The sequence below is a fragment of the Sus scrofa genome, unplaced genomic scaffold (assembly GCF_000003025.6).
Source record: "Sus scrofa isolate TJ Tabasco breed Duroc unplaced genomic scaffold, Sscrofa11.1 Contig1914, whole genome shotgun sequence".
Lineage (NCBI taxonomy): Eukaryota > Metazoa > Chordata > Mammalia > Artiodactyla > Suidae > Sus > Sus scrofa.
The window spans coordinates 1,962,009-1,985,265 of NW_018084979.1; the positions used below are offsets into that span (position 1 = coordinate 1,962,009).

The 23,257-nt window shown below is 42.3% G+C and overlaps 1 protein-coding gene across 14 annotated transcripts in view; it reads left to right on the top strand.

Annotated features, from left to right (window-relative positions):
• Positions 1 to 23,257, top strand: part of MARK3 (microtubule affinity regulating kinase 3) — a 112,503-nt gene that overhangs the window by 19,453 nt on the left and 69,793 nt on the right. For all 14 annotated transcript variants that reach the window (XR_002341112.1, XM_021081597.1, XM_021081591.1 and 11 more), the window contains exons 2-3: positions 4,573 to 4,764; positions 22,095 to 22,148. Coding sequence is in view for 13 of the 14 variants with exons in the window: in XM_021081597.1 (XP_020937256.1) it covers positions 4,573 to 4,764; positions 22,095 to 22,148 (246 nt within the window). In the remaining variant the exon portion in view is untranslated. The remainder of the gene's footprint in view (positions 1 to 4,572; positions 4,765 to 22,094; positions 22,149 to 23,257) is intronic.

Consider the following 23,257-nt stretch of genomic DNA (forward strand, 5'->3'; position numbering starts at 1 on the left):
CTTTTTTAGGGTCGCACCTGCGGTATATGGAGATTCCCAGGCTAGGGTTCCAATCAGCTACAGCTGCCAGCCTACACCACAGCAACACCAGATCTGAGCCATGTCTGTGACCTACACCACAGCTCACAGCAATGCCAGATCCTTAACCCACTGAGCGAGGCCAGGGATTGAACCTTCAACCTCATGGTGCCTAGTCAGATTCATTCCTGCTGCGCCACAGTGGAAACTCCCCTCCTACTGTCTTGATGTGGCCTCTTTGCCTTTTGGAGTAGGATATCTTTTTTGATGATTTCCAGTATTTTGTTGAAGGTTGTTCAGCAGTTGGTTGTAATTTTGTTGCTTTTATGAGAGAAAATGAGCTCCAGTCCTTCTACTCCGTCTTAATCCCACAGCTCCATCTTCTCCACAGCTGCTTTCAAAAGTGAGTTTTGGAGTTCCCGTCGTGGCGCAGTGGTTAACGAATCCGACTAGGAACCATGAGGTTGCGGGTTCGGTCCCTGCCCTTGCTCAGTGGGTTGACGATCCGGCATTGCTGTGAGCTGTGGTGTAGGTTGCAGACGCGGCTCGGATCCCGCTTTGCTGTGGCTCTGGCGTAGGCCAGTGGCTACAGCTCCGATTCAACCCCTAGCCTGGGAAACTCCATATGCCGCAGGAGCGGCCCAAGAAATAGCAACAACAACAACAAAGGACAAAAAGACAAAAAAAAAAAAAAAAAAAAAAAAAGACAAAAGTGAGTTTTGAGGAGTTGTCATTGTGGCTCAGTGGGTTAAGGACCCAGCTAGTATCCATGAGGATGTGGGTTCAATCCCTGCCCTCCTTTGGTAGGTTAAGGATCTTGTGCTGCCCTGAGATGCATTTGTGGCATTTGGAGATGCAGCTCCGATCTGGCGTTGCGGTGGCTGCGGCCTACGCCGGCAGCTGGAGCTTCGCTTGGACCACTATCCCAGGAACTACACGTGCCTTGGGTGTGGCCTGAAAAAGAAAAAGAAAAAAGTGCATTTTGATTTTGTGAATACTTCTAAAGCACAATATATTGAGGGATAGCTGTGTGTTGTCACAATTTTTTTTTTTTTTTAACGTGAAAAACTTGTCCATATCTTAAGGAGGCGGCTTGTTATTTTAAGGATTAGAAAGGTTGTGTAGGCACACGTCTTACGTTTTACAAGAAGGACACAGACACAACTTAGAATAGATTTACAAGGAGATCCTGCTGAATAGCATTGAGAACTTTGTCTAGATACTCACGCTGCAACAGAACAAAGGGTGGGAGAAAAAATGTAATTGTAATGTATACATGTAAGGATAACCTGACCCCCTTGCTGTACAGTGGGAAAATAAATTATTTAAAAAAAAAAGAAGAAGAAGGACAAAGCTCTGTTCAGGAAAAGTAGTATAAATTTGTTATTGTAAAAATTTTTTTTTTTGCTCTTCAGGGCTGCACCCCCACAGCATATGGAAGTTTCCAGGCTAGCGGTTGAATTGGAGCTGCAGGCACTGGCCTACACCACAGCCATGCAGGATCCAAGTCGTGTCTGTGACCTGCACCACAGCTCATGGCAACACCGGATCCCTGACCCACTGAGCGAGGCCAGGGATCTAACCCACATCCTCATGGATATTAGTCAGTTTCGTTTCCGCTGCACCACAACGGAAATGCTCCATTTAAAAAATTTTTATGACAGTACATGGAGTTCCCATTGTGGCTCAGCAGTTAATGAACCTGACTAGTATCCATGAGGACTTGGGTTCAATCCCTGGTCTTGATCAGTGGGTTAAGGATCCGGTATTGCTGTGAGCTGTGATGTAGGTCCAAGACATGACTTGGACCTGGTGTTGCTGTGGCTGTGGTGTCAGCCGGGAGTTGCAGCTTTGATTCAGCCCCTAGCCTGGGAACCTCCATGGGTGTGGCCCTAAAAAGACAAAAAACCATTTTATTGCTGTATAATTTATTTACAACGTTTTAATTTCTCCTGTATAGCCAAGTGATTCGATTATACATACACATGTAATCCATTCTTTTTCAGATTCTTTGCCCATACAGGTCATCACAGAATATTGAGTAGAGTTCTTTGTGCTATACAGTAGGTCCCTGTTGACCATCCATTTGGTATACCACAGTGTGCATATGCCAATTCCAAACTCCCAATCCATCCCTCCCCTCCTCCAATATTTAGTAAGTACCCGTCACATGCCAACTACTGTTTTTTGGTTTTGTTTTGTTTTTATCTTTTTAAGGCCACACTTGCAGCCTGGGAGGTTCCCAGGCTGGGGTTTGAATTGGAGCTATAGCTGCCGGCCTACACCACAGCAACTCGGGGTCTGTAACCTACACCACAGCTTATGACAATGCCGGTCATTAACCCACTGAGCAAGGCCAGGGATCGAACCTGCGTCCCCATGGATACTAGCTGCGTTCATTAACCACTGAACCACAGTGGGAACTCCCCAACTACTGTTCTAAGATCTAAGGAAGAATAAATTACCAGTCCCAGTTTTTATGAAACTTATATCTAGCTTGGAAATAAACATATAACAAACATGGTTACCAAGATCTTTTAAAATTGTTCTTCAGCTGATGTACAAACCTTAGATTGCAGTTGCACATCTTGTATACAACGAAGTAGAACTGTTTTGTGTAAAGCCTTAGTGTTGTAACTTAGTTGTTGTTATAGTTTTTTCTTTAATCAGCAAGTCCTCATTTATAATAGATTATTTGCCAAAGTTTGGAAATTAGAATTCTCTTTGTTATAGGAACAAAATTGCTTAGATTTGTAACACAAAATTGCTTAGATTTGTAACTAATCTTGTAACCAATTTGTAAAAGTCTCTCTTTTTTTTTTTTTTTTTTTTTTGCTATTTCTTTCAGCCGCTCTCACGGCATGTGGAGGTTCCCAGGCTAGGGGTCGAATCGGAGCTGTAGCCACTGTCCTATGCCAGAGCCACAGCAACATGGGATCCGAACCGCGTCTGCAACCTACACCACAGCTCACGGCAACACCGGATTGTTAACCCACTGAGCAAGGGCAGGGATCTCCTGCCCTAGTCGGATTCGTTAACCACTGCGCCACGACGGGAACTCCTAAAAGTCTCTTTAACCTAAATAGTATGTGTTTATAGTAAAACACATAGAAATTGTTGTTTTCAATGTAGTATTTTATATATGATAATTGAAAAAAACAGAAGAGAACCTATCCCCAAACTTAGTACATGAGAGACAGAGATTTGGTTAAGAGGATAATGAGAAAGTAAATGAAAGTTAATGTGGACCTTCTGAAAGGGACATCTTTTGAAGGCTTGAGGGTTGGTGGCACAAATTCCTAAGCTTTCCCTGTAAAGATACTTGTTTTTCCCTTGATATTAACATGTTACAAAGTATACTTTCTTATGTTGATCACCTAGAATCAGGCTTGTTTTGTCAGACTGGTTGGGGTGGGGGGAGAGAGGGAAAGAGAGCATAAGAAACAAGGAGGGAGTTCCCTTGTGGCCCAGGGGGTTAAGAACCTGACTAGTATTCATGAAGATGCAGGTTTGATCACTGGCCTTACTCAGTGGGTTAAGACTCTGGCATTGCTGCAAGCTGTGGTATAAGTCACGGATGTGGCTTGGATCCTGCATTGCCGTGGCTGTGGCGTAGGCTGACAACTGTGGCTCTGATTCGACCTCTAGCCTGGGAACTTTCATATGCCCCAGATGGGGCCCTAAAAATAAAAAATTAAGAAAATAAAAAAAGGGAAATTTTCCTGGACAAAAAGAAGAGAATGAAGGAGGTTGGAAGTGTGTGAGTGTCCTGAGAGTGAGAAGCTTTCCTTGAGCAGGAAGGAGTTGGCAGCCAGGAAAGGTAGGCGGTGAGGCTTGGCATCCTTTGAGCCACATGTATGGAAAAAGGAAGCACTAGGCAGCTGGCTGCTTGCAGTACAGAACTGCACGCATCAGGCGTTTGTAACTCTAGCACCTTTGTATTTCATATGGTTAGAGACATAGATGATTTGCTTTATTACCCTCACGGAGCATACTGAGCACTGTATTCATCTCTTCAACAAATGCTTATAAAGAGCCCCAGAGTCTGGCAGTTCCTTTAAACACATTGTTTGAAATCGTTAGCAGCATAGTTTAGAAAGAAGTTGGGAGTCAGGTTACTCTTTAGATTTTTCATAGGTGATGTGGCCATAAATAAATCTCAAAGTTATCCTCATCTGACGAATGGTGATATTAGCTGTTCTGCCGGTTTGACAAGGTGTGCTAAGCATAATATGTGCTGGTACATTTAATAGCATATGGAAAAGTTGAATTCTGTGACTGAAGGAAGTCTTGTTTCTCTCCTATTTTATGCTACAGCCACATAACAAAATAGCTCTTTCTGAACACCTGTTTGATTTCAACACTTGGTGTTTCTGTCTCAGCATTCTTTTGTTTTCCTCATAAATTTATGTCATGTGGGCAACTTAAAGTGCTAGACACATTGGGGTTAAAATTAAAGCAGCTAGGTTTTATTACTTCAATTAAAGGCTCTTAAAACTTGCCAAATACCATGATTCTCTCATTTCCTTACCTTTGTTATATGTTATGTTGTAGCACACGTCGCATGGAGATGGGCGGCAAGAAGTTACCTCTCGCACTGGGCGCTCTGGAGCTCGGTGTAGAAACTCTATCGCTTCCTGTGCAGATGAACAACCTCACATCGGAAACTACAGGCTGTTGAAAACAATCGGCAAGGGGAATTTTGCAAAAGTGAAATTGGCAAGACATATCCTTACAGGCAGAGAGGTAAATACAAGTTACGCTTGATTTCTGTTATGACACTTGTTCTGTTCAGTTCCATGTGGGAGAAAGAGGAAGAGAATGTGTGTATTGGGCTTTTTCTAAGCTAATTAATCTTTTTTTCTTTTTTAAAGAATAGGAAGCTTATATAGTAATTATCTGAGAGTTCTTTTGTTTTCTTATTTCTTTAAATGTTCAAAAGGTTATGTTGGGTGTTTGAATAATCTTTTCTTTTTTTTGTCTTGTCTTTTTGCCTTTTCTAGAGCCGCTTCCTGTGGCATATGGAGGTTCCCAGGCTAGGGGTCTAATCGGAGCTGTAGCCGCCTGCCTACACCACAGTCACAGCAACTCGGGATCCAAGCCGCGCCTGCGGCCTACACCACAGCTCATGGCAACGCCAGATCCTTAACCCACTGAGCGAGGCCAGGGATCGAACCCGAAACCTCATGGTTCCTAGTCGGATTCGTTAACCACTGAGCCACGACGGGAACTCCTGAATAATCTTTTTGCTTAAGAAGAGGTGGTGGTTTGTTCTTTTTCAGTAGTAAACATCTGCTACCACAGTAAAAATTGTGAACTTCATCTGTAAGCTCATGATTCTTGCAAAAACCAGTAGGGTTGTCTGTTTTTATAGATTTATCCTCAAGAAGTTTCTTCATCTCCCCGAATATTTTTCTTATAATCTTAATGTTTAATAGGTTATTGTGCAGGAAGGGCACATGCTTTCCTAATTTTTGTGGTGCTGGTTTTCTGCTCATCCAAATTCCATATTTACGAAAAACACTTCCAATAAAACTGCTGCCTGGAGTTCTTGCTATGGTACAGTGAATTAAGAATCTGAGTGCAGCAACTTGGGTCTCTGTGGAGGCACAGGTTTGATCCCTTTAACACACTGGGTTAAGGGATTGGGGATTGCTGCAGCTGTGGCTTGGATTCAGTCTCTTGCCTGCGAACTTACATATGCCGCAGGTGCAACCATTTTAGAAGTTAAAAATAAAACCTGCTATTAATTTCCTCTTCACGTGTGCAGTACACAATCGGTTTTTCATTTTTTTGTTTTTTGGCTGTGCTTTGCTGTGAAGTTTCTGGGCCAGGGACTGAACCCATGCCACAGCAGTAACCAGAGCCACAGCAGTGACAATACTGCATCCTTGAGCCACTGAGCCACCAGGGAACTCCCTATTTTGCCTTTTTGGACATGGTTTCTTGCATTCAGATTTTTGTATCTGCCATTCCTTTGCATAAAATACACATCAGCTTTTTTGTACAGGAATCACTTTTTCTGGAAAGTAGTCATTCACAGACTCCCTTTTCCTAGGCATGGGATTCGTGTTAAAAATTCTGATACTTTCCTTAGCATGCTTTACGTTATATTGGAATTACTTATTTAACTGTCTTTCCCCTCTTGTAGGGTAGACATCGGTATTTAAATGTGTTGGGCACATATTAAGTACTTAATAAATATTTGTTGAATCAATTTAATGTTAATTAACATTGGAAGATTTTTATTTATTTTTTTAAATTAATTTTATTGTCGTATAGCTGACTTAAAAAGTTCCTTTACTTTCAAGTGTACAGCAAAGTAAATCAGCTATACCTATACATAGATCCATTCCTTTTCATATTCTTTTCCCATATAGGTTCTTACACAGTTTTGAGTAGGTTACCCTCTGCTATGCAGTAGGTCCTTGTTACCCGTCTATTTTATATACAGTTGTGTGTATATGTCAGTCCCGTGTTTTATGGGATGCTTTATCCCTTCAACCCCTTTAGTAACCATGAATTGGATTTCAGAGTCTTTGAGCCTGTTTCTTTTGTATCATCCTTTGCTAGATTCTACATATTAGTGATGGTCTTTGTTTTTTCTCTGTCTGATTTACTTCACTTAGTATGATGATTTCTGGGTACATCTATGTTGCTGCAAATGGCATTATTTCATTCTTTTTTGTGGTTGAATAATATTCCATTATATACGTACCACATCTTCTTTGTGCATTCCTCTGTCAGTGGACATTTAGTTTGCTTCCATGTCTTGGCTATTATAAATAGTACAGCAGTGAATATTCAGGTGCATGTATCTTCTTTTTATTTTATTTAATTAACATTTTTTTGGCTGCCCTATAGGATATATAGAGTTCCTGGGCCAGGGATCAGACAAAGCTGCAGTTGTGACCTACATCACAGCTGGGGCAACACTGGAACCTTAACCCACTATGTTGGGCTGGGGATTGAAACTGCACTGCAGAGACCCCACTGATCCCATTGCACCACAGTGGGAACTCCTGCATGTGTCTTTTCAAATTATGGTTTTCTCTGGATAGATGGCCCAGGTTGCTGAATCATATAGTAGTTCTGTTTTTAGTTTTTGGAGGAACTTCCGTACTGTTTTCCATAGTGGTTGTACCAATATACGTTCTACCAACGGTGTAAGAGGGTTGCCTTTTCTCTGCACCCTCTTCAGCATTTATTGTTTGTAGACTCTTTTTTTAAATGATTTTTATTTTTTCCATTTACTGTTGGTTTACAGTGTTCTGTCAGTTTTTTTCTGTACAGCAAAATGCCCTAGTCACACATACATATGTACATTCTTTATCTCACATTTTCCTCCATCATGTGACTAGAATAGTGTGTAGACTTTTTGATGATGGCCATTGGTGTAAGGTGGTACCTCATAGTAGTTTTGGTTTCTGCTCTCTAATAATTAGCAATATTGAGCATCTTTTCATGTGTGTGTTTGTTTTCTTGGCCATCTGTCTATCTTCTTTGGAGAAATGTCTGTTTAGATCCTCTGCCCATTTTTCAGTTGTTTTTTTTGTGTTATTGAGCTGCATGAGTTGTTTGTATATTTTGGAGTCTATTCACTTGTTCCTTTCTCCCCATTCTGTGGGTTGTCTTTTCATTTTGTTTAGGGTTTCCTTTGCTATGCAAAAATCTTTAAGCTTAATTGGGTTACTTTTTTTTTTTTTTTGCCTTTTTTTGGGCCCCATCCATAGCGTATGTGGTTCCCAGGCTAGGGGTTGAATCAGATCTCTACCTGCTGGCCTGCGTCACAACCATAGCAACGCAGGATCCAAGCTGAGTCTTCGGCCGGATCCTTAACGCACTGAGTGAGGCCAGGGATTGAACCCGCAACCTTAAGGTTCCTAGTCAGATTTGTTTCTGCTGTGCCACAATGGGAACTCCTGTTTATCTGTTACTCTAGGAGGTGGAGCTGAAAAGATAGTGCTGTGGATTTTGTCAGAGAATGTTCTGCCTATGTTTTTCTCTAAGAGTTTTACAGTATCCAGTCTTGCATTTAAGCCTTTAATCCATTTTGAATTTATTTTTGTGTATGGTATTAGAAGAGTGTGTTCTAATTTCATTTTTTTACTTGTAGCTGTCCAGTTTTCCCAGCACCACTTATTGGCCATATTGTGTATATTTTTTCCTTTTCTATCATAGATTAGTTGACCTTAGGTACTTTGGGTTTTTTTGGTCTTTTTAGGGCCACACCCATGACATATGGAGGTTCCCAGGCTAGGGGTCCAATTGAAGCTGTAGCTGCTGGCTTATGCCACAGCCACAGCAACTCAGGATCCCAGCTGCATCTGCAACTTACACCACAGCTCACAGCAACGCTGGATCCTTAACCCACTGAGCAAGGCCAGGGATTGAACCCGCAACCTCATGGTTCCTAGTCGGATTCGTTTCTGCTGCGCCATGACAGGAACTCCAGCCTTTCAGGGATATATTTGGTTAAAATTAGATTTTTTTAAGCTATATAAATATGGTTTATTGTTGGAATGCAATAATTTATTTTCTTTTATAATTTTTTATTTTGTCTAGAATCAGTTCTCTCAAGTTTTTTTTGTTTTTGTTTTTTGTTTTTTGTTTTTTTTAGGGCTGCTCCTGCAGCATATGGAAGTTCCCAGGCTATGGGTCAGAACAGAACTACAGCTGCTGGCCCACACCACAGCCACAGCAACACCCGATCCTTAACCCAGTGAGTGAGGCCAGGGATCGAACCTGCATCCTCACGGATACTAGTCGGTTTTGTTTCTGCTGAGCCACAACGGGAACTCCTTAGGTTTTTTTGTTTTTTGTTTTTTTAACTTTCTTATGATTCTGTGTATTTTCTGCTAGTTGTCCCACATATTCCAACATATCTTTCAAATATCTTCCAGTGCCCATGCGTGTAATGTAATACATTAGTTCAAGAGAGAGTAGTGGGTAGAGATTAGAGATAGCAGAATAGCTCTTTCAAGGCACAGATAAATGGGGTGGTGGCTACAGGGAAACGGCAGGCCAAGATATTTTTTTAAAAGATGGGCAGAATACCAACATGTTTGTCTGCCAATGGGAATAATTTCACAGAAAGGATAAGTTTTACCGAGGGGAGAGGTAGTGGCCTTGGATAATGTGGACAGTTTTTACCTGGAAGCAGGAGGCAAGTAGAGGGAACTATGCCAGTTCTCTGCGTATGAGTTTTTCGCTGTGGTGGTGGGAGCTGGAGAGGTTTTCTTCTCATCTCAGCTCTTTCCTTCAGTCAGATAGAAAGCAAGATTATCAAGGAGTGTGATTATCGGGAGATAGGAGATGTCAGAGGTAGACAGTTTCAGGAGAGTGAATGGGTTAGAGAAATGTAATAGCATTTCCAGGCAGCCTTAAAGCTTCCCTGAATGAAGTGAGTGATCATGGATTTAAAGTGGGAATAGACAGTACACCTGTAATTTACTCTCCAGTAACATTCAGTTAATCAGGTGCAGGCTTGGCATTTGTGGATGATTGGATTTTGTTATTCTAAGTATGGTGGAGGGGAAATGGAGCATTGTGCATTGATTTGGAATACCCCGAGGAGTGGTTGCAATGAAGGACTAAAGATTTAATTAAGTAGGAGGTGTAAGACCTTGAGGGAGAAGGCAGCAGTAAGAAGGTGGTGGAATCAATGGATTATAGATCCTGGTGAGTTCAGACAGTTATTCGGGTTCTAGTGAGTGGGTGGGAAAGTAGGAGGAGGTGATTAGAGAGTGGGAAACTCAAAATGAAGATTATAAGGGGTTTTTAAATGTTGGTGATTCTGAAGTCTAGGGTATAACCATGTAAGTAGCTTCAACATGTGGCTTTTTCCTCCCCTGTCTAGAAACGTTTTAAGTCTTCGCCTTTATCCGTACTGTTCAGAAATATCACACTCACTTGCCAGAGTGGGTCTTTATTCCTTGTTCCTATCGTTCATTGAACCTGAGAATCTTATCTTTCAGATCTGGAGAATTACCTCATTTGACTGTTTAAAAATCTTCATTCTGGAATGCTAATCAATCAGAGATGGAACTTTTGAAGAGTCTTGATTAATTGTTTGTTTGTTTTGTCTTTTCTAGGGCCGCTCCTGAAGCATGTGGAGGTTCCCAGGCTAGGGGCCTAATCAGAGCTGTAGCCGCCGGCCTACGCCACAGCACAGGATCCAAGCCCTGTCTGCGACCTACACCACAGCTCACGGCAGTGCCAGATCCTCAACCCACTGAGCGAGGTCAGGGATTGAACCTGAAACCTCATGGTTCCTAGTCGAATTCGTTAACCACTGAGCCACAGCAGGAACTCCTGTTTGGGTTTTCTATTTCTTTGTTTATATTTTAGTTTTGGGAAGATGTCTTTTCTTTTCTTTTTTTTTTTTTTTTTTCCTTCCATTTTTGGCCACCCTGTAGGGATCAGACCTGAGCTGCAGTCTCGACCTAACCTGCAGCTGTGGCAGTGCTGGATTCTTAACCCACTGTGCTGGGCCAGGGGTCAAACCTGTGTCCCAGCGCTCCCACGACGCCACTGATCCTGTTGCACCCCGGTGGGTCCTCTTTTCTTTCTTCTCTTTTGGCCCCTGCAGAGATGCTGCTGATCCTCTTCTACCACAGCAGGAGCTCCTGCTTCCAGTCTCTTTGTGAAATTTGTGTGTTCCTGTGTGTACCCTCTGTTTCCTCCCAGTTATTTCTTGTTCTCTGATTATAGTCTTTATAGTACCCAGTTCTGGTGTCATGAATGCTGTTTCTTCTGTTTACTCCTTGAGGATAGTAAAGACTTTATTCTTCCCTTTTTTTTTTTTAAGTAGTTTATATATTTATTTATTGGCTCCCTACATTGTTTCTCTCTGGGATTCTTTCTTGTTGTCTGTCTTTCATACAGAGACTTTCTTTGGAATCTTGTAATCTATGGTTGTCTGTATTTACGGTGGAACCCAAAGAAGCTGATCAGAAGCTGAGTTTGCATGCATAGGATGTTTGACCATAGAGATTTCCTGCTGGGAGTTGTCCAGTGTTTGTTTTTTTTTTGTTTGTTTGTTTGTTTGTTTGTTTGGGTCTTTTTGCCATTTCTTGGGCCGCTCCAACGGCATATGGAGGTTCCCAGGCTGTGGGTCTGATCGGAGCTGTAGCCACCAGCCTACACCAGAGCCACAGCAACGCGGGATCCGAGCCGCGTCTGCAACCCACACCACAGCTCATTGCAATGCTGGATCCTTAACCCACTGAGCAAGGCCAGGGATTGAACCCGCAACCTCATGATTCCTAGTCGGATTCACTAACCACTGAGCTACGACAGGAATTCCAGTTGTCCAGTGCTTTTATTGGAGACCTCCAGGTATCTGTGTCTTTAGATTTCTTCTCTGGGACCATTCAGTTCTCTAGATTAAGAATCCTCAGATGTGCCTGGGAGGAGCTGTTGTCCCATCCCTTAGAAGCAGTCTCAGACTTAATTTCACCTCCTGCCCTCTCCTGGGTCTGTTGACTTTGTGTCTGGAGCCTCATTATCTTATCTACAGAATAAATTTTTAATCTCTTTAAGAGCCAGTTGTTACTGGTTGTGTTGGGCGGGCAACAGCATTTCCCCCCCCACTCCCCGCCCCACTGCCACACCTGAGTCATATGGAAGTTCCCAGGCCACGGATCATATTTAAGCCACAGCTGCAACCTGCAACCTGTCACAGCTGCACCAACACCAGATCCTTTACCCACTGCTGGAGGCTGGGGATCAAACACATGCCCCCACAGAGACAATGGATCATTAACCCACTGTGTCACTTTTGACTTTGGAATTAGCCCAGCAGCTCCCATGTTGCCTTTGGTCTCCCAGGACCTCCAAGTCTGGAGCCCTTGCGAGTTGTTCTGGGGGAAATCATGTTGTTTCTGGTTATCGCGTCCTTCCCTCTGCTCTCTCTTCTCTCTGTTTTGGGAAATTACTGAAGGCGTTCCCGTTGTGGCTCAGTGGCAACACGCCTGACTAGTATCTGTGAGGATGCGGGTTCGATCCTGGCCTTGCTTAGTGGGTTAAGGATCCGGTGTTGCCGAGAGCTGTGGTTAGGCCGGCAGCTGTAGATCTGATTCAGCACCTAGCCTGGGAACTTCCATATGCCACGGGTGCAGCCCTAAAAAGCAGAAAAAAAGGAAAGAAAAAGAAAATTACTGAAGTGTCTTTCCCACTGTTGTCTTTTCAACTTGTTGTGCTTTTGTGGTTTTGTGCTTTTACTGTCGGCTTGTATCTGTCCTCTCTCCTATAGTAGAGGAGACAGCAGAGAGAGGGAAAGGTTAGATCTTGAACCTCACTTAGTCTTGGCCTTGAAGCACTCAGTAAGTGGTTGTTGGTTGTAAGAACAGTAAAACCATACCTCTTCATCCTGGAATGTGCTCAGCTTCTTGAGACCTCTGCTGAATGGGTATATATTTTAGTCACAATGTTTTATATGTGTGAAGATGGTATTAATAACTTTACAGGAATCTTTGAGACGAGAGAGGAAAAAATTCCCACAATCAGAACATTCTGATTAATACCATTTTTGTATATTCTTCATATTTTATGTGTATTTTCAATATACTTTTGGCCATAATTTTGTCTCCTGTTTTTTTTCCCCTCAGAATTTTATCCTACGCATTTTCTTTGTTGCTACATAATCATAATTGTAGGTTTTTTTGGTGTATGCAGTTCCATTCATTACAACAACTCGAATGTTTTTGTCTCACAATTCCATTAAACCTTTCAAATTGAGATCTTATAAGTTTTTGTTTATTTGGGTTATACCTGTTGCTGTTTACTGTATTAGGAGTTCAGAGTTCCCACGGTGGCACAGCAGGATTGATGGAATCTCCGCAGTGCCAGGATGCAGGTTTGATTCCCAGCCAGCATCTGGCATTGCCACAGCTGCGGCATAGGTTGCAACCGTGGGTCAGATCTGATCCCTGGTCCGGGAACTCCGTATGTCACAGGGCAGCCAAAAATGAAAAAAAAAAGGAAAAACTTAGCACTAAGAAACTTAAAATACATAATAATTCATTTAAAATAATAACAGACCTATTACATGTTGATAAATAAGTGTGTTTTTACGAGAACAATTTTCCAAAAAAGTTGAGAAGAATGGCATTAATTTTTTGCAAGCCTTTTTAATGTCTGATTTAATAGAAATGAGCTGGATTTTCATATCTGCCTCTGCATTCAGACTTAAGCCCAGGAGACAGCATCTCAGGGAGCCTGAGAAACCGCTCTGAGAAGCTGAGGTGAGGAGGGAGGATGTATGGGCTGCCTTTTGCACAAAGGGAAGGTAGTAGGAACAGAAGATTCGCCGATAGCCAGACTTAGAGAAGAGGAGCCGGACTGACAGAAGAGGAAGCGGCTGGGCGTACTGGGATCCCTGCTCTGACGCCACCTCAGCTGGGGGCCCGTCTTCTTGGTTTCTTTCCCGAATTCCCTCAGGGCTCGCTGGCCTACCCTTGGGGGTGGCTGTTCCCGCAGAGACCGTGACATCTTTTGTCCACGGACAGCCCGGGTGGCTCTGCAATACTGCCGCAAAGTCGTGAAGGTGGAGGGAGGTGTTTGCAGCCGGGCACAGGTCTCCTGAAGGTGACTCCTAGTCACAGACGTCAGTCGTCACCGGAGGACTCAGTGTCTTCCTAGACAGGAGGAGGTGTAAGGCCTGCGCCCACAAAATCTCGTCTTGGGTTCCCGTCGTGGTGCAGCAGAAATGAATCCGACTAGGAACCGTGAGGTTGCGGGTTCGATTCCTGGCCTCACTCAGTGGGTTAAAGCTCCGGTGTTGCCGTGAGCTGTGGCGTAGGCTGATGGCTACGGCTCTGATTAGACCCCTAGCCTGGGAACCTCCATATGCTGCGGAACGGCCCAAGAAGTGGCAAAAAGACAAAAAAAAAACCAAACTATCTGAAGACCCGTTCTTCCAGTTTTTCCAGTGCACAGAGTGCCTCCTTCCTGGTCTCCACCCTGAGCTCCGCTCACAGGTGCTGCAGGTCAGCAGCTACAGTGGCTCAAGTTTTGCTCCATGTAGAGACTGAGGGCGAGTGCCAGACTTCAGTTCCTAGGCCTGGGGTCGAATCAGAGCTGCAGCTGCTGGCCTACGCCACAGCCATAGCAGTGCCAAATCCGAGCTGCGCCTGAGACCTACGCGACAGCACATGACAACGCTGCATCCTTTAACCCACTGATTGAGGCCAGGGATCGAACCCGCATCCTCATGGATACCAGTTGGGTTGTTTCTGCTGAGCCACACTGGGAACTCCTAAATCAGTGTTCATAGTGACTTTGCAAAACGATAATTCACATTAATAATAATTTGAATCAGTTGTCTCTCTTTTTTTCTTTTTGAAGAGAAGGCTTAATTATCACTGGCATTTTCCCCTAAAAACAGATATATGGGAAGGGGGTATTAGAAAAGATCATAGGCTTTGCTTATGTGTCTGATTCTTGAAAACATTCTCAGGAGTGGGGAACTAAGAAGCAGGTAGAGAGCTGTGTGAGATGTGTGGAGGTGCCCTGTGGCTAGGAGGAAGATTGGCCTCCACTGTGGGTCCTTCCATGTACACAGCAGAGAATTAATTTTCTCTGGTTAGTAAAGCTTTTCCTGGATTGTACCCTTCTTTGAGCACACTCTAGGCTAGTATGTGCCCTGCTGTATGTGCCTCTGACTTTTGTCTTCCAAAAGTTATTTAAAATCACTTGTCTGCTAATGGAACTTCAAGTCTCCTTGCCATTTTTTGTCATTTTGTCTTTATTGTTTAATTGGACTGTCAGATGGGAGAAGAGAGAAATGCATGTGATTAATATGCCATTTTTAACCAAATGTTCTCATGGATACAAAAATATTTTTTTTGTTTGTTTTTGTTAAAGTTATACAGTTTAGTAGGAGTTCCTGTCATGGCTCAGGGGTTAACGAACCTGACTAGTATTCATGGTGACATGGGTTCGATCCCTGGGCTCACTTAGTGGGTTAAGGATCTCAGTAGGTCTCAGACGTGGCTCAGATCCTACCTTGCTGTGGCTTTGGTGTAGGGCGGTGGCTGCAGCTCTGATTCAACCCCTGGCCTGGGAACTTCCATATGCCTTGGGTGCAGACTGGAAAAGAAAAAAATTTTTTGCAAAAATAATAAAGGAGTTCCCATAGTGGTGCAGCGGAAACGAATCTGACTAGGAGCCATGAGGTTGCAGGTTCGATCCCTGGCGACACTCAGTGGGTTGTCGTGAACTGTGTTGTAGGTCGCAGAATTGGCTCAGATCTGGTGTGGCTGTGGCTGTGGCGTATGCTGGCAGCTCCAGCTCCAATTTGACCCCTAGCCTGGGAACTTCCATTTGCCACAGGTACGGCCCTAAAAAGGCAAAATAATAATGATAACGATAATTTTAAAAAAGTGTTATCTCCCCCCTCTTTCTAATCTCTTAAGATGGCTACTTTCAGTCTTTTAAACTGATTTTTAGGTAGACTTAATGGCATGTTTTATTCTTAATTAGTTTTCAGTTTTAGGTATCATTATGGACTTTTCATTATGGGTCATAACTAACTTTAAAGAATTCATCTCTTTTGAAATATAGCACACATCCAGAAAAAGTGCCCAAATTTTAAGTGTACAGCTTGACGAATTATCATCAGGTAAATACATTTATATAACCATGACCCAGAACAAAAATATACCCAAGGCCCTCCCTTCTGCCTCCTTCTAATTATTTCACTGCCCTTCCTCCCCAAGATAATCACTGTCCTGACTTCTAAAACACAATATAGATTATTGGTTTTTTTCTCTTAAAATTATACTCATGGAATCATACAGTATTTATTTTGTGTCTCCCTCTTTTAGTCCATCTTGTCCTTATGACGTGCACCAATTTTTGTTGTGTGTTGTTAGGTTTTAATTGGAGGTTTTATTTTGTAACCAGCTGTTGTAGTTGATAGCTTGGTTTCCATTCATTGCTGTGGACTGAATTGTATCCCCCGAATGCATATGTTAAAGCCTATTTGGAGATGTGGCCTTTGTGGAAATAGTTAAGGTTAAATTAAGCCATAGGGCCAGGCCCTGATCTGATAGGAGTCATCCTTACAAGAAGAGATACCTAAGAGCTTGCTTTCTTCACTTTGTGGGGACACAGTGGCAGAGTGGGCATCTGCAAACCAAGAGGAGAGGGCTGTGCTGGCACCTTGGTCTCTGGCTTCCAGCCTTCCAAACTGTGAGAAAATTAAGTTTCTGCTCTTTCAACCACCCAGTCTGTGGTATGTTTTGTTACGACAGCCAGAGCTGACTAATGCCATTCTTCTGGATTACTTTGTCCTCTTAAAGGACTTGGGATCTTTTTTTTTTTGCCTGCCCCTTTAGTGGTTGTAGATGCTTTAACGTTTGTCAGGAGCAGATCGTAAGGATCTTTTGAGCAGGAGTCAATTGACAGGACATGGAAGACAAGGATTTTTCTCCAGTGGGTGTTTGCCATGGGTTTGTAGGACTCTTGATTTGAGGAACGTTGGGGGAAGACCTTCTTATGTGTGAGCTCTCTTTATCCCTATTTTGTAATTTTCCACTTTGCTTTAGACAAATAAATGGAATAAATGGAATTTCCCTGAACTTTACACAAGTGGCAGGGACACTCCTGTTGCATCACCTAGTGAACTCCCTTAACTATGAGTGCACATGGGCACACCCACACCCCCTTCACAGCTTTGGGAACCAGTCTCTTTCTTGCGATGTCCCACGGTGGCTGCCTCTTTTTAGTGACCTTGCGATTTGAGCTCTTCAGGCTCCAGCCCTGGACCAAGATTATTTTGGTAGTTGAATCATCCCAGCAGGAAACTGGAAGGAAGAAGGGATTAGGAGCTTCCACTTAGGTTTCACTGCCTCACATACACACGTCATGTTAAATGATAGTGCTTCGCTCCAAGGACACTGGCTTTTGATAAGCTGACTCTCTTCTCTACAGTTTGATTTAGCTGTATTTAACTCAAAACATTTTGAGCTCTGGTTTTTTACTGTAGATACTGTTTAAACAACAGTACTTAAATATATGAAAATATATAATAAAATCAGAATAGACTCTGTAGACAGTGGATATTGAGCAGAACCAGAAGAACTGGTGATCAAGGGGCCTATCATGAGAATAGAAGCAAAGTCTCAGAAGGTCAGAGGGAAGAGGAACTGGAAAGGCAGCATGTTTGGAGGATTTGTCCATGAGAAGGAGAAGGAAAACAGGATTGTGGCCAGAACAGTGTTATCTAATGGGCTTCTTTGGAAATTGGGAGATTGAGGTATACAACATAAAATTACTTATGAAAGTAAGGTTTGGAGAACATTGGTTCATTCAACTTTAAAATAATGAAAATTGTAAACCATATCGGTATGTGGTAAAATGCCAAAAACCCTGTTTCTCACTGTTCTGTCTCCGTCTCTAATGTGTGTATGGTTTCTGATGTGAGTGTTCAAGGCCTCAGCTCACCTCAGCAAGCATTTATATTTTTTTAGAACCACACCCGCAGCATATGGAGGTTCCCAGGCTAGGGGTTGAATCAGAGCTACAGCTGCTGGCTTATGCCACAGCTCGTGGCAACGCTGCATCTTTAACCCATTGAGCAAGGCCAGGGATCGAACCTGCGTCCTCCTGGTTCCCGGTCAGATTCATTTCCATTGAGCCATGATGGGAACTCCTCAGCAGGCATTTACTGCGTGCTTCTCATGTGCCTACCTGTGGTGTGGTAGGACTCTCACAGTGAGCAGGATGGCTTCTCACTGGACACATGCACAAGGTGATCATTGGTTTCATATTCCCACGGCCGGTGTTTCCATTTCTGTTTGCCCGCCCTAGTTCCCATAAGACCTAATGTTTTCCAGATACAGAGTTAGAATTCTGACTACTTTTCTGCAAGCATGCACACTCGTTAGCTCTCCCCTGGTCCATCAATTCTGATTTTTTTCTCCCCCAGGTATAGTTAAAGGGGTAGAGGGTTCCTCCTTCAGGGTCAGACTCACTTTTTCTTTAGCTCCCCTGAAGGTTAGTTGGTCATAGGGAGTAATCAGATAACATGGGCAGATGGAGGCTTTAGAGCAGGTGAATCAGTTTAAAAAAAAAAAGTGTAGTTCAGCAGTTCTCAAAGGAGGAAGGTGGACCCTGGAGGTCTTCTGAGACCATTTTAGGCGGTCTGCAGAGTGAGAGCATTGTGGTAACACTATCAAGACATTATTTGCTTCTTCCATTCTTATGAGCGTGAAGCAGAGTTTTCCAGAGGCTTTGTGACCTGTGATACCGTAAAAGATTGACTGCAGAAAGAGACACGCAGATTTCACTGACATGTTATTTATAGTAATGTAATAGAGTTATTTTTTCAATTTCTTGTGACAAAATACACATAAATGTATTAACTTAAAAAAAAATTTTTTTTGGTCTTTTTGTCTTTTTAGGGCTGCACCCGAGGCATATGGAGGTTCCCAGGCTACGGGTTGCATTGAAGCTATAGCTGCCAGCCTACACCACAGCCACAGCAAAGATCTGAGCCACATATGCAACCTTCACAACATTTCACAGCAAAGCTGTATCCTTAACTGACTGATCGAGGCCAGGGATCGAACCAGTGTCCTCATGGATACTTGTCGGGTTCATAACCACTGAGCCACAATGGGAACTCCTTAACTTTTAAAATGTTTATTCCAGTGATATTAAATACATCCATAATGTTGTGCAGCCATCACCCCATTCATTTTCAGAACTCTTTTCGACTTGTAAAACTGAAACTATACCTGTTAAACATTAACTCCTCGTTTCCCTCTCCCACCACCCCCTGCAGCCACCATTCTGCTTTCTGTCTACGCTTTAGAATACTCTAGGCACCTCATCCACGTGGAGCCACACAGTATTTGTCCGTTTGTGACTGATTTCCCTCAGCATAGTGTAGAGTTCATCCATGTTGTAGCCTGTGCCATACTTTCCTTCCTTTTTATTTTAGTTTTTTTATTAAAGTATAGTTGATTTACAATGATTCTTCAATTTCTGTTGTACGGCAAAATGACCCATGCACACACAGTTCCTTGTGCTGTGCAGTAGGGCTCCATTGCCCATCCGTTCCAAATTTAACAGTTTGCATCCAGAAATCCCAAACACCCTGTTTATCCCACTCCTTCCCCCCCCTCCCTTGGGAACCATAGGTCTCCTCTCTTTGGCCATGATCTGTTTGTTTTGTAGATAGCACCATCTGCCATACTTTAGATTCCACAAATAAATGATATCATACGGTATTTTTCTCTTTCTGGCTTACTTCACTTAGTATGAGAATCTCTAGTTCCTCCCATGTTGCTGCAAATGGCATTATTTTGTCTTTTTTAATGGCTGAGTAGTATTCCATTGTGTATATATGTACCACATCTTGATCCATTCGTCTGTTGATGGACATTTAGATTCTTTCCATATCTTGGCTGTTGTGAATAGCATTGCAGTGAACATAAAGGTGCGTGTATCTTTTTGAATTACAGTCTTGTCAGGATATAGGCCCAGGAATGGGATTGCTGGATCATATACTAGTGTGTTTTTTGTTTTTTTTTGTCTTTTTTGTGGATCTGCTCCCATGGCATATGGAGGTTCCCAGGCTAGGGGTCGAATTGGAGCTGCAGCTGCCAGCCTACACCACAGCCACAGCAATGCCAGATCCGAGCCATGTCTGTGACCTCCACCACAGCTCATAGCAACGCTGGGTCCTTAACCCACTGAACGAGGCCAGGGGTCAAACCTGCATCTTCATGGATACTAGTTGGATTCGTTTCCACTGCCGACAATGGGAACTCCCGTGTGGTAGTTCTATATTTAGTTTTCTGAGGAACCTCCATACTCTTTCCCTAGTGGTTATACCAGTTTACATTCCCACCAACAGTGTGTGGGGGGTACCCTTTTGTCCATACCCTCTCCAACACTTGTTATTTGTTAACTTGTTGATGCTGGCCATTCTGACCAGTGTGAGGTGCATAGTTTTGATTTGCTTTTCTCTAATAGTTAGTGATGTTGAGCATCTTTTCATGTGCCTGTTGGCCATCCTTAAGTCTTTGGAGAAATGTCTGTTTAGGTCTTCTGCCTATTTTTCAAATTGGGTTGTTTGTTTTTTTGTTGTTGGCTTTGAGTTGTTTGTGTATTTTGGAGATGAGGCCCTTGTCACATTGTTTGCAGAGATTTTCTCCCATTCTGTGGGTTGTCTTTTCTTTTTTTAAAAAAAAGATTTCCTTTGCTGTGCAAAGCTTTTGAGTTTAATTAGGTCTCATTGGTTTATTTTTGTCTTTACTGTCATTATTCTAGGAGGCAAATGAAACAAGATGTTGCTGTGATTTGTGTTGAAGAGCTCTCTGCCTGTGTTTTCCTCTAGGAGTTTTTGTACCTGGCCTTATAGCTAGGTCTTTAGTCTATTTTGAGTTTGTTTTTGTGTGTGGTGTTAGGGAGTATTCTGCTCTCATTCTTTTACATGTAGGTGTCCAGTGTTCCCAGCACTGCTCATTGTAGAGACCATCTTTCTTCCACTGTATGTTCTTGCCTTCTTTGGCACAGATTTGTTGACCATAGTTGCTTGGGTTTATTTCTGGCCTTTCTATTCTATTTCATTGATCTGTTTTTCTGTTTTTGTGCCAGTACCATATTGTTTTGATAACTGTAGCTTTGTAGTATTGTCTGAAGTCAGGAAGCCTGAGTCCTCCATTTCCGTTTGTCTTTTGAATATTGCTCGTCTAGTCGGGTCTTTTGTGTTTCCATAAGCAAACTTAATTCAGTGCTTATATTTACACTTTCTCAGTTTTCATTTGTAATGTGGTGAATATTGATAGATATAACCATATTTGAGGTCATTATATTCTTTATATTCTTTAATGTAAAAGGGTCCAAAAAGTATGAGAATCACTGAAAAAAAATCCTGCTGTATAGCACAGGGAACTATGGCTAGTCACTTGTAATGAAACATGATGGAGGGTAATGTGAGGAAAAGAACATATATGTGTGTCTGACTGGATCACTTTGCTGTACAGTAGAAATTGACAGAACACTGTAAATCAAATATAATGGAAAAAATAAAAATCATATATGAAACAAAAACAATAAAACAAAAGAATCATTGAAAAAAATCTTTGAATGCTTTCCCCAGATTTTGACCACAGTCCCTTTCTTCAGTGTGCTTACTGGGTCTCTGTTCTGAAGGACACACGGTAGGAACACAGTTTTACCGGTAGAGGGCCAGATCATTTGTGGTTCTGGACGTGAGGTGCAAGGCTGGGTTAGTTATGTTCCGCATTTCATGGCAAAGCTCTGTCTTCACTTCAGTTCCCTTCTGTCCCTGTCATTACCCCCAGCCCCCTTCATGATGGTCATGGTTTCTAGTTCTGGATATCCATAGTTCACTTTTAAGCAAGAAAAAGTGGAGTTCCCTGGTGGTCTAGTTGTTAGGGATCCAGCATTGTTGCTGCTATGGCACAGGTTTGATCCCTGGCCTGGGAACTTCTGCGTGTCTTGGGTGCAGCCCTCTCCACCCTCTCCCCAAAAAGACAAACTTAGTAGGTGAGGATGTAGGTGCAGTCTACTTAGTAAATATTAGTAAAACTTAAATTTTTCTTTTTTAAGATAGACCTTATTTGCATGAAGCTTCTCTTATCAATTATAAAATATTTATAAAATGTCAAGTATTATTGTAACTAGTTGAATTTTAAGTTTCAGGGTTTGTTTACTTGCTTGCTTTTCAACAATGCTACATGTCTGGTCATTTATAAAGTATTACCAGTTAGTCTATAATTATCAAATTATTTTCTTTTTTTTTTTTTTGGTCTTTTTAGGGCTACATTTGCGGTATATGGAGGTTCCCAAGCTAGGGGTCGCATCAGAGCTATAGTTGCCAGCCACAGCCATGGCAACGTGGGATCGTAGCTGCGTCTGCGACCTACACCACAGCTCACAGCTCAAGGCAATGCCTGATCCTTAACCCACTGAGCAAGGCCAGGGATTGAACCTGTGTCCTTGTGGATACTAGTCAGATTCATTTCCACTGAGCCACAATGGGATCTCCCAAATTCTTAAAATCCATAAGTATTTATTAATTTATCTTTTTCTAGGTTGCAATAAAAATAATTGACAAAACTCAGTTGAATCCAACAAGTCTACAAAAGGTAAGATTGGTCCAGTGTCCAGTATTTTTTCAGTGATTTTCAGTGTTAATTGCATCTAATTTGTCCCTCATTTACCTCTACTATTGTCTGTATTTGTTGTGTTTAGTACAGTAAAACTTGCTCTTCCTCAAATGCATGCAGTTTAAGTTTAATATTGTTTACATGTGGTATTGTAGTAGTGTTGGATTTTTTCCTTTCAGTTGAAGATAGGATTTTTAAATGTTCTAGATAGCCTAAACTGAAGGGTGTACTTTTAAGTTGAGTATTCTAAATATTGGCTAGAATGGTAAAAAAGACAACATGTCTTCATGTAATTAGTCTTAGGCAAAGTGATGCATCTTTCTTAGAGCTAATACTGAGTATTTAAAGTCAGCACTTTGGCTTTATTAAACTACCATAATATGACTGAGGAGTGATGATTAGTTCATGTAAAAGGAGAATACCGTAGTTGAAGGCATATAGGTAGTGTATGTTGCCATTTGTATTAACTGATGTAGACCAGAAGTTCTCAACCCTGGAGCGTGTTAAAATCAACGTCCTGGTGACTGCCCTGTGGGGGTGATTCAGTTGCTCAGGTAGGGAGGGCCTGGTCATAGGTATTGCATTGGTACATCAGTGAATGATGAATGGTCTTCATAGTAAGAGCCTTCTGGTGCTTTTTAGTTTTGCAAAGCATTTTTACGTATTTCAGCTCATGGTAGTTGGAGGTACAGAAACCATGAAATAAGAATACTGCCACTTGGCTGAATGTCTAACTTGACCTTGAGCAAGTCACGTAACTTTCTGCACCTTGAGTTTCTCATCTTTAAAAATGGGAATAAGTTCACTAAGAGGAATAAGTCAGAAAGACAAGTACTACATGATTTCACTGGTATGTGGAATCTAAAAAACAAATAGACAAAATAAAATACAAACAAACTTACAAAGAGAACAAAACTGTTGGTTGCCAAAGGGGGTTGAGTGAAATAGGTAAAGGGGATTGAGAGATACAAATGTGCAGTTATAAAGTAAGCAGGTCATGGGGATGTAGTCAGTAACACTGTGATAATTCGGCATGGTAACAGGTTATTGGACTTGTCGTGGTGATCATTTCGTGATATATTTCATTG